Here is a 16,275-nt window from a genome sequence, read left to right on the forward strand (position 1 = left end):
TTTCGTTTATGGAACTCTTATTTCCGGGTTCTTTACTGAAAAACACGAACAAGATGTCGGATTTTGCTTTGATTTATGATGAAGACGAATGAAGTGTATGTGTGTGTTCTTGAACATGAACCCAAAAAACTGAACATGGACATAAAATCGTTTTTAGAAACAAACGAGCAAGATGAAGACGAACATTGAAATCGTTTTGGATCTGGAATCGTTTTAGATCTAAAAAAATAGTTCCTAAAATCGTTTATGTAATTGTTTTGACAGATGAAGACGAGTTTTGAACAATCATTTTAAGAACTACTCAAGAACACTATTATTTAGATTTGAAGTTCAAAGGTTTTTTTTGACTCACCATTTTTCAAATTTGATTTCTAGATCTATGATTGTGTATCAAAACCTTGATTTATGGATTTGTTTAAGAGAATAGACAAGTGATAAGAAAGAGAGAAACAAGAAATCTAAAAAATGTGTCCAAAACTCATCTCGCCAGAAAACTATTTAATTTGGCCGGTGAAGATGACCGGAAAAATCATACTTGGCCGGAAAAGACGTTGAAAACTGGAAAAACTTTCTATTACTGGTCATAATGATATATTTTAAACAAAAATACAAGTTTAATGGTTAAAAGTCCGTAAAAAAAGTTATATATACAAAGGATATAATTGGTTACCCTCTTAATTAATTATCCTTGTGTATTTAATCCATGTCTGTCTTATATTTCTTATAAAAAATGTAATTATTTTCTAAAAGTTTACTTTCTCATACAATATAAAAAACTTTTAAGTTTAGATACAGAAAAGCATATCGTGCTGGATACAGATCATATTAATTCTTTTATCAAAGGAAAGGTGTGTATTGAGCATTACATATAAAAAGCTCAAAAAAAAAAAGTGATCAAGTTTGATCGAAAATGTGGAACAATATATTATCATTTTCATGCAATGAATCCACTTGCAATTTGTTTTCATATAGCTTTATGGATTCGAAGATAATGGAAGAAAGAAAAATCACAGACATCGAAACTGAAAAAATGCACATTTGATTTGATTGATGATTTTTTAGACTTAAATTATTGCACCACAATCCTTCTCTTTTCCATATCCTGAAAAGGGCAGATTGGTAAATAAATATTCAAGGGCTGTTGAGGTTCTTAAGATCTTCTTCCTGGGCATACCAAGTAGGTATTATTTTGGACAGATGAGGATACAGATCCTTGAATGAGTTCCTTATTGTCCCTTCTGCAACTCCTGTTGCTAGTGATACATCTGCATTCAATAGAGCCAGGGTTCTTGAAGAAGATGAGAGGGTATAATGGTCATTGATAAAGATGACTTAAAGAAGGAAATTCACCTTTAAGGGGTTTCTTATCGTCAGAAAGTTGAGTCACAATGTAAATAACAGCAGCAGCAATAGAAATCGGACTTCTCCTGAAAACACAAAGCACAAATGCATATATGAATATGAATATATTAAAGATCATGTCAGATTACATAAAAAGACATGAATGACTTACCTTATATCAAATTGTTCAGACTTCTGTACAGATTCTTGGGCAGCTTTAACAGTTTGATTTGTCATACCAAGATTCGAACAAAATCGTCTCTGTGATTTCACAATTGATTAATAATCATTAATCAAACACCCAAAATACATGTAAAAAGACAATCAAACTAACCATAAAATCGCCAGCATGTATAGTCCCCATTTCCACTGATTGACCCATTTCAAGCTTCAGTTGCTTCACAATGTACTCTTTTGCACGCCCAACTTCCTTCTTTGTGGCTCCATTGGCAACCAAACAGATTTCTATTTGAACATCAACAGAGTTTTATAAAAATTCAGTTCACAATCATATATGAATGAGGCCACATTTACTAAATCAAGATTTGTATGAACCTTTTACAGTTCGTGGTTTATCTTCTTGACGACAGGCAATGTACAGACAAGCTGCTAAAATGGCGTCCTGGTTTCGTCCTCTACTTGACTTCTGATCTTCTACCTTTTTGTATATCTCATTAGCTCGATCCTAAAAATTGAACACAAATCAAATGATAACATGAAATGTAAACATGGCTTTAAAGGAGATAAAATTTAGGGCGTAGCGTACCTTTATTGTAGCAACAAGGCCTAACCTGAATGATAAATTAAACGCATCAAAACCCTAAATCAACATAACAGAAACAATTAAGGCTAATTCTCACCTATCAGACATCGTTGCAATTGTTTTAAACGCCAAGATAAGCGACCGGTCGGGATTGGAGCCTCGATTCTGCCACCTGCCTAACGAGGAGGATAAGAAATCGCTAGTTACGCCGTTAGGTTTTGAAATCACCGTCGACAAGCCGCCATCGTTGAGGAGTATATTGGTCGGGCCACCGACACGGACAGGATCGTTATCTCCGGCCTCGTTGGCAAAGGTACGCCACTCGGATGTCTCGTCGATGGAGTGGGACTCGAGAACGAGTCCGCACTCGGAGCAGACCGTATCTCCGGCAGAGTGGTCGAACACCACCTCCGTGCTCTTCTTGCAATCGGAGCAGTAGGCATCCATATCCTTCCAACTCAAAACTGTTTTCGTCCGATTTCTTGCTCACAAATCCCTGGTTATCTATGTGTAAGAATCTAAGCTCTGTACTTCAACGTGAGAATAATAGTGTGAAAAACTAACTATTATACGTATTCCGTTGACTCCCATCTAAGACAGAGCATGTGGACTAGGAAACGGTTTCTGGGCCGGTTCAAAAATGGGTGAATGTGGACCGTATTTGTGGAGGGTTCTAGAAATGGTTTAAGTATAGGTTAATGGGTATGAGTTTTTTAGTTCTTATACTATTATAAATTTAGTTGTATATAACATGGTTCCAAATAACGTAAGGCGTGTCGAGCCTCAAGCTTTTTTGAGTCGTATCGAGCCACATTTTGTACAGTATGGCTTAAAGCGGCAATTTGTATATAATAAAAAAATTTATATACATTTTATACTATTGTTCATTTTTATATACATATTTGACTTAAGGCGACATTTTGTTAAAGTTTGACGGCAGGTACAAGCCTTGGAGTCATGACGCGCCATGACGGAGCCATGACGAGCTTTTTAGAACATTGGTATATAGTACAAGTCTGTCCTACTAAAAGTCAATTATACATATTTACAAATTTTCACATAATACAAAAAGAAATGAAAAACTGAAATTTTCAACTTTTATATCCCAACTTGAATGACTCTTAACAGGGGCAAGGCTTAGAGAGGGGGTGGGGGTGGTGTCACCAACGATATGCAAATTTATATAGGAATTATATATAAGATTAAATTTTGAGTTCCCCTTATGAACAATAAAGTTCTGCTGTTCTGACTTTGGCCACACTAATTTAATAAGGTTGTCAATTTTAGTATTTTCCACTCAAAGTTTGGCAAGTAGGCAGAAGTCACCGCTTCCTCTTCCAATAGAGGATTGTCATTTCATCTTTATCGCGTTCTTTAATCCACCGCCTAGAACTCATAAGCATTCTTCATCTTATTTTTTCGATCCAGACCAACATCAGCGAAGACGATTCCTCCCGGATCATGACGAAATCGGTCTCCCCAATGACAATTCTATCTATTATTTACATCCACCGAATAACAGTAAAGTTCTGTTGTTCTGACTTTGACCACACTAATTTAATAAGGTTTTCAATTTTAGTCCTTTCCTCTCAAAGTTTGGCAAGTGGGCAGAAGTCGTCACTTCATTTTCCAATAGAGGATTGTCGCCTCATCTCTATTGCGTTCTTTAATCTACCGCTTGGAACTCATAAGCATTCTCCATTTTATTTTTTCGATTCAGACCAACATCAACGAAGAAGATTCCTCCCAGATCATGACAAAATCGGTCTCCCCAATGACAATTATATTTGTGATTTACATCCACCGAATACCGACCTTATTAATAACAACATCACCGATTCGACAAAGCAGTTCAAGTAAAGGTCTCAAACCTTAAGAACTCCACAAACACCCGACATCTTCTCGCCATCATCGTCATCGACCATCACTCACACTACCACCATACCATCCTCACTGATGAACACCACTGGAGCAGTCATAATCGCCACCATATCATTTATCGTTCACCGCCCTCTCTACCTTCTGTTCTTACCGAGACGATGTATTAAAACCAAAAGGTCTAAGATTTTCTTGCGAAGTCCTCATTTTCTTCTTCAATCTCTCACATAACGGTACAAATACAAGTTTCATTCATCCTCCCAATTTCGTTCGTTCTCTACTCTGATATATCTTCACATGATCGATGACTTTGGACTCTGGATTTTCTTCCAACCATGTGAACTTTTATAAAGTTCTCATCTTTATATACTTATTTGCTTCCAATTTTCATCAGATCATTGGTTTTTTCTAGGGTTCTTTGTCAAAGACTACCTAATCAAAAATGTGTTATATGCTCCCGAACCAATGAATTAGAGGGTCAACAAAACAGCCAAATTAGAGGTTTATGTGCTTATGTTTCTTTTTCTTTTTCATATAATTCCTTACTCCTCTTCATCATATGAATATAGTGATTCTACAAATCTATGTTGCTTTTACATGTTTTTTTTTATTAATTTTCATTAAAATTGGGAACCCCTTAAATTTTTTTATGTACAGGAGGTGGAAGAATGGTGTTGAATGCAGGTGGATAGCTACTTGATTTGTCAAAGCCTTTTTAGGATACCTACACATTAATTTGTGTTTGTGTGCAAGAAGTAGAATGGTAATTGTGATGTTTACTTTCATCGATTTTGAAATTTAATATTGTTAACGTATGGACCATTAGCATGGTCCAGACGTCAAAACTTGGAATAACAGCCTTGTCTAGCGCCTGCGTCTAGCGCTTACCTAGCGGCCGCTCCTGGCGCTCGCCTGACGACCCCAGGAGGCCTTACCCAACTCTTTGCTAGTTGGGCCTGAGTTGGGTCCGTCCAAGGTCTGACCTAACTCTCCCTAGACCTAATTGTCCCCGACAAATAGAACATAATCTCCCCTATAGAGGGGAGCTTACTTTGGACCTTTCCCAGAGATATAAACCCTAGATCCTCCATGGCCAAACACATACCCCACACACCAAAGTGGTTCTCTCCGTCTAGGAGAAACCCGTTCATCCTCAACACCGATCTAACTTGATCGTCGGAGCTTGCTCCCGGGGAACAGTCCCTGGGGAAAATCTAACGATCTATTGTGGTTCTTGCTAGGTATCAAGTCGGGAATACTCATACGTCATCTCACCAGGATCTTCAATCCGGAACCAAGACTCCAAGACCCGAAGACCTGGTGAGATGTCGCAACATTTGGTGTTATCCATAGGACCACGAGCGAATAGATATCATCTCTTGGTATCAACCTCGGTTTCGTCTCCGATCTGTTTAGAAGTGAAAAGCGAGTGACCGAAGGCAAAGCTTAGAAAAAGTTATGTTGTTGTCGCTGAGGATACAACCTTACTTCTTTCCAAAGCTTGTCTTGTTCGGCTTGTTGTTTTTGTTCTTGCTTGTTGTTCCTGATGCTTATCCATAAATAATGAGTGCGACATATCCCGACATTTTCTGACAGAAAATAAGATACGGGCTGACCTTTACTTGTAGCTTGTGTTGCTCTCCTAAAACGAATTACGACCATGTTTCCTTCAGACATTCTATCTTTCGTCTCCGACCTGTTCAGATATGGTGAGATGATGTAACAAACCGTTATTTCAAACCTATGTAATAATATAGGTCAATTTGTAGTTCTTTTTAAAATAATAAAGAAAAATTTTAGCATACTGTGTACATTTACATAATCGGCCCTCAAAAATGAAGTATTAAACAATCTCGATTGGGATGAACAAAGTGGTAGAGATTGTAACAAGGTTTCCAAAAATATAAAGAACACTAAAATCCAAGTTATAACGAAGAAGTTATGACCAATCGAAGATCCGCGACAAAACCGACAAAACACTGTTCAGTGTAAAAAGTGAGTTTTCAATAAAAAGGTTTTTTAGCCTTAACAATTTAAATGAAAGTTACAGATTATGTTAAACCGAGAACTTTCATAAAAAGAACGTCAAAATCTGACTTCGTATGAGGAAGTTATGATTTTTCGAAAGTATACTAGAATACACCGTTTTACCAAAGGGCTTGTAGCCCAGCGGTATCAGGTGGTACCCTCCCTCTTTGAGGTCGAGGGTTCAAGTCCCGTCGTGGACATATGTGGAATAGGTGTTGTTAGCTTAGGAGTAGATTAGATGTGTCGGTTCAAAAAAAAACGGTTTAACATTAATTCATGATTCAAGTATACTAGAATACACCGTTTCTTGTAATACACGCCAATGATTGACAACCCCGCACTCAGGTTGCTAGCTACAGTCAGGCATACACGCCAATGAGTGACAATTGGTATCAACAGTTTAATAACTCATTAAAAAGATATTAACAATACGTTAGTGTATAATCAACTAAACGTAAGTACTTTTTTTCAAAGTACTAGTTTACAAAATACAAACTGCAGTAGTACATTACAGTTTACAATAACAGCTGGTGGAACCAGTCACACTCACAGTTACAAGTTTTACATAAAGGGATACAAATACAGAACATTGATTTACAAATAGAACGGTTTTATGAGAATAAAACTACTTTTCATATACAGCAGAAAATATAGGATTTTCTGGAGCAGTTTACATATTCAAGATACAGAAACATACTTTTAAACGTAAATACTTATGCACTCACTCAACTTTATGTTGATACTCTCTTTTCAAATTACTTGTATTCTCAGGGAATCAGTAGACACGTACTCCCCGAGCTTTTGAGAAGATGGAGCTATATTCAGTCATATCTTCTTCTTTTGTATAACTATTTTGGTTTCAATATACAATGATTGAACACATGTAAATACTTATACTTTTTAAATACAATGGTTGTTTGTACTTTGATTACTATGATGCATGTGTTGTGATACTACAAATGAAGTCCTCCACCTCCGAACGTTTCCGCCGTCTGGTTTGGGGGTGTGACAGATTGGTATCAAAGCATTGTTTATAGTGAACTCAGTATATCAATCCATAAAAGATATACAAACTATAAATACATTTGGGGCTAAGAGCTCTGACTACAAGTATACTTTTTAAAAATTTAAGTATTTTTACAAGAAGTATACTAACACTCATACCTACAAGTACAATATCACAGTCATAAGAACTTAAAAGTATTTGGATGTTGAACATTATAGTCAAACTTGGGCAGTTATATAATCATATATGGGATTAATATAGCCTAATCAACTATATTGATTTGAGATATGACCAACATGTGTTTGGGAGTGATAGTAGTGTTGCGACATGTCTAAAACTTACCAACCATACATATTCAGAAGAACTCTAGAACAGAACATAAAGATTAAAATACTATAGGGGTATTGTAGGCACTATATACTAATAACAAACATGTGAAAACAAAAGAACCATTGAGGGTAGAATTATAAATATTAAGGGTATATTATAGTTATATATAATTAAAGTTATATAGACTTAGAATATGTGATCTAGCTTCATTTCCTGTTCCTTGTTTGGTTGTGGATTTAGAGTCAGGTCATTTAATCGAAGGTCGATTATACCCAAGTTATATATAATTAGTATACACTTTATAGTTATAGTAATACCTAGAACAAGTCATAAAGAATACATTACTTGTTAACTGTAAGTCTCTCTCGTAGAAACTTGTATCTTTAATCTATCGTCACTAACTATATTCTATATCTCTTACCCCTATTCTCGCTTAGATAACAATGGCTGGAGTTCATCTACCTAAAGACCCTTATTTTCCCAATCAAGGGCAAGATGCAGAGCCGGAAGAAAATCATGAAATTCCCTTAGATGATGATATTGCAAAATATTTTCCTGAAGACAATGATTCCGAATCAGAAGCCTATAATCCACCACCAGTTGCTCAGAATCCTAATCCACGACAAAATTTCCAAGGTCCGACACCTTCATGGGCTGAGAACTTGGGTAGGTGGAGCCGAGAGCAAGGTCAATCCTTACCCTACAACGGAGACCGAATCTTCTACAACATAAGTGAGGGAGGCTTTGCAGACATAATTCTCCCTATTTTGGTTCGCCTAGTGGCTCAAAATGTTGAGTTAGGAGTGACAGCCATTCGGCAAACCATAGAGCTAGATGCTGATAGCCATTTGGTGATCAAAAGAGATTGATTAAAAGAACGGTGATTGATTATGTAAATCAGTAATAGTTGTAGTATGGACTAATGGATCCTATTGGTATAGGATGGACGAAAATCTATGGGAAGCTCATAGAGTTTTCGTCCAAGGTTTGCCATAAGGAGGTCTATATGTTGCTTAGGGCCTAAGCAAGGGAATTAAGGTTTCCAGTAGAAACCCTAGTAGCAGCTCAACTATATAAAGACCCCTTGGCTACCGGTTTTCGGCCTATGCTTTTCATAGAAGAACCCTAGCCGAAATTGATAGCCTCCATCCTCTTTCTCTTGTTCATCTATTGTGTGTGGTGTTTGTGACTCCATTAGAGGTGCAGCAATTGAGGCACTAAGCTCTTGAAGGTCAAGATCAAGCTATCAACAAGAAAGGTATTCTTCTGACCCTAGTTTATTTGTTAAATCCGAAAATTGTATGTTAGATTAGGGTTCTTGCTTTGGATAACTGAATCGCGTGTATACCTTGAGAAAAACCTAGACCCAAAGCAATTAGGGTTGCATGTGCACCATAGGAATGTTGTAATGCTCAAAAACCCATCAGTGGTATCAAAGCTTAGGGTGTTTTTTTGTTATATTTGATGCTATTGTGTTTTGCCAAAGCTAGAACAAAATCGATTTTGGCCTTCTGACTGATGAACTCGATGAGTCCTAATATGGACTCGACGAGTTGGACCTGCTCGACGAGTTCATGCCTGACTCGACGAGTTGGTTCGTCTGTTGGCTGATTTTTCGGATTTCAAGCCTAAATTAGATAAGGATCATTACCTTAAATTGTTTTAACTGTTAAAATACGAATTTTCTGTTATGGTAATGATTATCCTCATATAATTGAAAGATAATTGTCAAATTTTAAGATAATTATGAGATTTTGTGATAAATTAATTATTTGTAAACTTTGATTTGAATTTTCTTACCAAGCAAAATTGGATTAGGTCAAATTTATGATAAGGATAAATTATATGATTAATTTAATTGTTTTAAAATTTGATCTAGAAAGTTTTGAAAAGTTTCAAACTTGCCCTCAAGTTTTGGAATTTAAAATTTGATTAAAAGTTTTAATTTTGAAATATTAAATTCTAAACCCTAGTGTTTTAAAAGTTTAAAAATACAACCCTTATACTATTATTAAAATCTTAATTTATATATATGTATAAGATGAGTCAGTCTTACCGTTAGTAGGCCTCATTCACGAAGCTGGTCTATAAGGGGTGTTTAAGGAAGCGGCCTGTAAAATGACCGTCATTGGGTATCCACTCTTACCCACCGCACTCTTGACTAGTGGAGGGTCGTTAGCCGAATGGGTAGGATAAGACATTAATTCCTCATTAATAAGTATAATGAACATTATAAAGTAACTAAATATTTTTACAAAATCCAAATCTTAGTTACTTTAGGAAAATATGAAAATGATGTTATTCCATGAAATTGCACTTTGCACCTTGCCAAGTCGTTAGTGGAGCGTGTGTGGTTAACCGGCACACTAACTTAGACTAACAAGGGTGGCAAAGGGTATCTCGAGAATTATCATAGATCAATGGAGCGTGTTTGGTTAACCGGCACATTGATTAGGTGGTAAATGACCTCGAGAGTGCTAAGCTAATTTGCATGGTTATTCACACCTTGTTTGTGATCCTCGGTATCCCAATCACAAACTTGAAGGGCATAGTCGAGATTAAACATGTCATTGAAAAGTTCAATGAATCTCAAATAATATAGGAATTTCATTTCATTTAAAACCTAATTCTTCATTTCGTTTTTCGTGGTGGAATTGGTAAATCGTCATTTACCTACCTTCAAATAATTTGCAATTGGATTACAGCATCCCTCTTCCGAATTGTGAATTATTGTGTTGGGTCCTAGCCTTAATATTTAATTTGGGTGTTATATTAAGGATTCCTTATCTAATCAAAACTTTGTTCTTTTTCTTTTTAGATATCTGGCTCAAACAACGCTTCTGGATCGAACTCCAACTCCTCCAACTCTTTTTCTCTTATGAACATTTGTGGGAGGGTCACCTTCGATGGGTTCAATTTCAATGATTGGATTGGCAACATTCGCATGGCCCTTCGATACGAGGAGAAAGAATACGTCCTCGACGAAAAAGCTCAAAGAGATAGATGAATCTAAAGCTACTGAAGAACAAATAGCCGAGTATAGGGCTCACGAAAAAGACGCGACAAAGGTGTCATGTATAATGGTAGCCACTATGACTCCTAAGCTCCAGCGGTTCTACGAGGACTACTGGCCTTACGAGATGTGCCAAGACTTGATGGAAAAGTACCATCAAAATGCCCGTCAAGAAAGGTACGAGATTGTCACCTCGTTGATAACAACCAAGATGAAAGATGGAGAGTCCATCACGAGCCACTTGCAAAGAATTCAAAGGTATGTGGATCATTTGCTCAAGTTGAATGTCAGCTTTGATGAAGAGTTGGCGATTGATATCATTCTCCACTCTTTGCCTCCTTGTTATGATTAGTTCAAGATGACTTATCATCTGAACAAGGAGGAAGTAACCTTGAGAAAACTTCAAGGTTTGTTGAGAACTGTTGAAAGTGGATTGAAAGACAAGGGTGTCGCATTCACTCCTACTGCTGCTGCCCCAGTCCTGTCTATTGGACATGGGAAGGGGAAAAAGATGAAAGCTCCCTTTAAGAATCATAAGGGAAAGTTGTTGGATAAGGTGTCTAAGTCCATAACTATTTCTGGTATGTACTTGACCCGACCCGGCATGGTCCATTTGGGTTGCATGGCACCATGCAATTGGATAAACTAAAATGAGAGAAATAACACTTATGGTTTATTAATATATTATAAGTCCTAATATATTAATAATATTATTTAATTAGTTTGATCAAGAATTAATTAAGTGATCAAAAGATAACTAATTAAATATATGGGTAGATTATGTAAATCTTCCATATCTTATATAGTGGGCTAAGAGGCTCCATGGATTATCAAGTTGGGTTCCACCCATAGGATGCTCCATGGATGCTCCATGGAGTTAACCCATGGATCATGAAACGAAGAGTCATGTTACATTAGGGTTTACCTAATGCAACACACTATATAAACAAAGGTGTTCTCCCTAAAATCGGACTAAGAAACAAGAGGGCTAGAGCCGATTTTGCAAGTGTAAGATTCTCTCAAAGTTTACTCCTTTGCATTTGGTGTTGTGTGAAGCATTTGAGGCATCACACTTGGGGTGCTAGGCTCACAAGGTTTCAAGGATCATAATCAACAACAAGGTAAGTTATTCTATCTTTCATTCAAGTTAAAAATGTTCCCCATGTATGCTAGATAGGAATATAACCTTGGAATTCAACTTTGCATGATAATTATACAAACATAGATCCAAGGTTATTAGGGTTGCATGTACACTTAGGAAGTGTTAGAATGCTCAATTCCCATCAGTGGTATCAGAGCCTAGGCTTGTTTGTTGAGTTTTTGTGCAAACTGCTTGAAAAAAATCGTTTTTCTGTTTTCTGCTCGTATGAACTCGCCGAGTCCATGGGGGGGCTCGACGAGTCCATGAACAAATGCAAGTTACTCGTCGAGTCTGTTCTTGCACTCGACGAGTAGAGGCTGCAGTTTTCAGAATTTCGACATTTGTTGCTGGAAATGGACTAGAAACATTACCCTAAACTGTTTTGGTGTTTTAAAACTTGTTTTAGATGGTGTAATGTTTATGCTAATCCATTTACAATGACAATTATCAAAATTACAAGTTTTTTCAAGTGTAATTTTTGATTCTTGAAAGTGTTCATATTCATGTTCTTGAACTTATGAAGATTAGATGATCATAGGAATTGTTTGTAACCTTCATGGTAGTTTAATTCAAGATCATAATGTGTTTTAATGGAGTCCATAACTTGTCCTCAAGTTATGGAAAACCAAAAGTCTCACTTTTATTAAAGCCATTAAAAGAACACAAGAGTTATAAAAATGAAGAGTCTTCATTTTTATTACTCAATTAATTCACAAGTTATAAGAAATGAAAAGTTTTGGAAGTTTACAAAACTTGCCCTCAAGTTTTGGAACAAGTAAAGTCTTGATTAAAACTTTAGTTCCAACCCTTAGAATTTTAAAAGTTAAAATTCAACCCTTATACTTTATAATATTATAAGTTACTAATATATATATATATATATATATATATATATATATATATATATATATATATAAGATCAAGTCGTCTTACCGCTAGCCGGTCTATAAGGGGGGTATAAGGTTGTTGCCTATAAAATGGCAACTTAATGGGTGTCCACTCTCACCCACCGCTTCCTTGATCGGTGGAGGGTCGTTAGCCGAACGGGTAGGACAAGGACTTATAAATTCTCATTAAAAGTATGATGAATATTATAAAGTAACTAAATGCTTTTATTAAATTCCCAATCTTAGTTACTTTAGGAAAAATGTGAATAAGGTGCTAATCCATGAAATTACACTTTACACTTTGTTTAAGTCGTTGGTGGAGCGTGTGTGGTTAACCGGCACACTAACTTGGACTTAACAAGGTAGGTAAAGGGTGGCTTAAGGTTTATCATAGTATCGGTGGAGCGTGTGTGGTTTACCGGCACATCGATTGAGTGATAAACTTTAAGGGTACCAAGTGATTTGCATGGTTACTTCACACCTCGTTTTGTGATCCTCGGTATCCCAGTCACAAAACTTGGAGGGCACACTCGAGATTGAAACATGCCTTTGAAAAGTTCATTGAATCTCAAAAGAATCTAGGAATTTATAAGAACCAATTAAAAACCTAATATCTATATTTCATTTTTCATGGTGGAAATTGGTGAATCGTCATTCACCTACCTTTCAAATATGTTATAGCTTGGATTACGACATACCTCTTCTAAGTTATAATATATTGTGATTGGATCCTAGCCTTAATATTACATTTGGGTATTTTATTAAGGACTCTCTTAATATCTAAACTAATCTTGTTCTCTTCTTTCAGATGTCTTCAAACAATGCTGCTTCTGGCTCTAATCCTAATGGCTCCTTTACCCTTATGAACTTGTGTGGGAAAGTCACTTTTGATGGATCCAACTTCAATGAATGGATCAGAAACATTAGGATGATTACCCGCTACGAGGACAAAGAATATGTCCTTGACAAGGAGCTTAAGGAGATTGATGAGACCACTGCAACTCCCCAGGAGATCGCTGACTTCCGGGCACATGAAAGGGATGCTACAAAAGTGGCATGCATCATGTTGGCCACCATGACAGCGGAACTCCAAAAGTCCTATGAGGACTTCTACCCTTTTGAAATGCACCAAGATCTGATGGAAAGATACCATCAAAGTGCACGACAAGAGAGGTATGAAATCATATGCTCTATCATAACAACCATGATGAAGGACGGGGAATTCGTCACGAGCCACATGCAGAAAATGCAAAGGTATGTGGATCGGTTGCTGAAGCTTAATGTGAACTTCCCTGAGGAGATTGTAATAGATATCATTTTGCACTCCTTACCATCGTGCTATGATCAATTCCGCATGACATATCACATGAATAAGGAAGAGGTCACACTCAGCAAACTTCAGGGACTCCTCAAGACCGCAGAAACATGTCTTAAGGGTAAGTCGGTTGTTAACACTCCTACTCCAAACTCCGCCCCGGTTTTGGCAATCGGGAAAGGTAGAGGGAAGAAGAGGAAGAGCTCTTCGAAGGGTACCAAGGCTAGGACCCTTGATGGATCTTCTTCAAGTGGAACCAAGAAAGGTTTTGTCACTCCTTCTTCTGACCCTAAAGAGGCTGAATGCTTCTATTGCCATGAAAAGTCACATTGGAAGCGGAACTGCCCAAAGTACCAGCAAGATGTGAAGGATGGGAAAGTTAAACCCAACCATGCAGGTATTTACACTATCTTATCTAATAACTCACCCCATTCTAACTCTTGGGTCCTTGATACCGGTTGTGGTATTCATATCTGTTCTGATTTGCAGGGACTAAGAAGAAGTGAGAATGTGGAGCATGGAAGAATAAACTTAATCATGGGGAATAGGAAAGCTTTACCTGTCACCAAGATTGGAGTTTATACTTTATCGCTAAGTAGTGGGTTTAGTTTAGATTTGAATAAATGTTGTTATTCGCCAGAAATGGCAAGAAATATTATTTCCTTTCATGCATTGTATAAACAAGGTTTCACCTTTTCATTTGATAATGAAGTTGGTTCGATTAATGCTTTCTTTAATAATGTTCTTTATTTTAAAGCATTACCTTGTGATGGTGTGTATGAAACTGTATCTGTGGTTGATAACTTAGGAAATAATGTATTGTGTATTGATTCTGTTAATGATAATAACTTGGATAAAGCATCATTATGGCATTGTCGTCTTGGACATATAAGCAAGAAACGCATAGGCCAACTCCAAAAGGATGGAGTATTGGAGTCATTTGACCTAAAGTCAGATGATAGTTGCGAATCATGCTTACTTGGAAAAATGACAAAGTCACCCTTCACAGGCTCTTGTGAGAGGGGTGAAGGTTTGTTGGATCTTATACACACGGATGTGTGTGGGCCCTTCAAACATGCCACAAGGGATGCTAATCGTTATTATTTGACTTTTACTGATGATTACAGTAGATATGGATATGTCTACTTAATCAAGCATAAGTCAGAGACTTTTGAGAGGTTTAAAGAGTTTAAATAGGAAGTCGAGAATCAATTGGGCAGGAACATTAAGATGCTTCGATCCGATCGAGGTGGTGAGTATCTTAGTTCAGAGTTCCTCGACTATCTTAGGGAATGTGGGATTGTCTCACAATTGACACCTCCCAGGACACCGCAGTTGAATGGTGTAGCTGAGAGGCGTAATCGAACCTTGTTGGATATGGTTCGTTCCATGATGAGTCGAGCTTCGCTACCAATCTCATTTTGGGGGTATGCCTTAGAGACTGCCGCCCATATCCTTAATCTAGTTCCCACAAAGAAAGTTGCCAAAACTCCTCATGAGATGTGGACTGGCAAAGTACCCAAACTAGACCACATTAAGATTTGGGGTTGCGAGGCTTTCGTGAGACGCGAGACTCATGATAAGCTCGAACCTCGAAGTGAGAGGTGTATTTTCATCGGCTACCCACAGAAATCCTTTGGTTACCTCTTCTACAGACCTAGTGAGAATGTGGTCTTTATAGCTAGGAGGGCTTTCTTTCGAGAGAGAGAGAGTTCATAAGCCAAGGAGACAGTGGGAGGCAAGTTGACCTTGAAGAAATTCAAGAGTCAAGTGGTGAAGGAACTTCAAACCCTAGCACTCAACTTGAGGAGGAAACTCCTGTTGAGCCAATTGACAAGTCTGTACCTCTGAGGCGTTCCACAAGGGTTAGGAATGCACCTGAGCATTACTATGGATTCCATATTACTGCGGAAGGTGATACACTTATCAGTGATGAGACACTGATAGGTCTGGATGAACCTAACAGTTACGCGGAAGCCATGGCAGGCCCTGAGTCAGCCAAGTGGAAAGAGGCAATGGACAGCGAGATACAATCCATGTATGACAATCAAGTTTGGAACTTGGTTGAGAATGTACCAGGTCGTAAGACTACAGGGTGCAAATGGATCTTCAAGAAGAAGACCGACATGGATGGTAATGTACACACTTATAAGGCACGACTGGTTGCAAAGGGTTTCTCACAAACTCCGGGAGTTGATTATGATGATACCTTTTCTCCAATGGCCAAGATTAAGTCTATTAGGGTTCTGTTAGCCATAGCTGCATTTCATGACTATGAAATATGGCAAATGGATGTCAAAACCGCTTTCCTTAATGGAAAGTTGGCTGAGGATGTTTACATGAGTCAGCCAGAGGGTTTTGTCAATAAAGAGTACCCTAATAAAGTGTGTAAGCTTGAGAAATCCATTTATGGGTTAAAGCAAGCACCTCGCAGATGGAATCTTTGCTTTGATGAGAAAGTCAAAGAATTTGGCTTTTCTAGGAGTGAAGATGAATCTTGTGTATATGTCAAGGCTAGTGGGAGTATAGTTAGCTTTTTGATATTGTATGTGGATGACATACTACTCATAGGA

The 16,275-nt window shown here is 37.4% G+C and overlaps 1 protein-coding gene across 1 annotated transcript; it reads right to left on the reverse strand.

The window, feature by feature from the left end:
- Positions 1-899: 899 nt before the first annotated feature.
- On the reverse strand, positions 900-2,657 carry LOC145133911 (transcription initiation factor IIB-2). The gene is made up of 7 exons (XM_079068860.1): positions 2,202-2,657; positions 2,108-2,132; positions 1,897-2,026; positions 1,676-1,806; positions 1,514-1,602; positions 1,351-1,427; positions 900-1,265 (listed from the first exon to the last, which is right to left on the reverse strand). Exons 1-7 carry the CDS (start codon positions 2,549-2,551, stop codon positions 1,132-1,134), a joined length of 936 nt encoding a protein of 311 aa, XP_078924986.1. The 5' UTR covers positions 2,552-2,657; the 3' UTR covers positions 900-1,131.
- Positions 2,658-16,275: the final 13,618 nt, after the last annotated feature.

The sequence above is a fragment of the Lactuca virosa genome, chromosome 8, assembly GCF_052849685.1.
Source record: "Lactuca virosa cultivar CGN04683 chromosome 8, Lactuca_virosa_CGN04683_v6, whole genome shotgun sequence".
Lineage (NCBI taxonomy): Eukaryota > Viridiplantae > Streptophyta > Magnoliopsida > Asterales > Asteraceae > Lactuca > Lactuca virosa.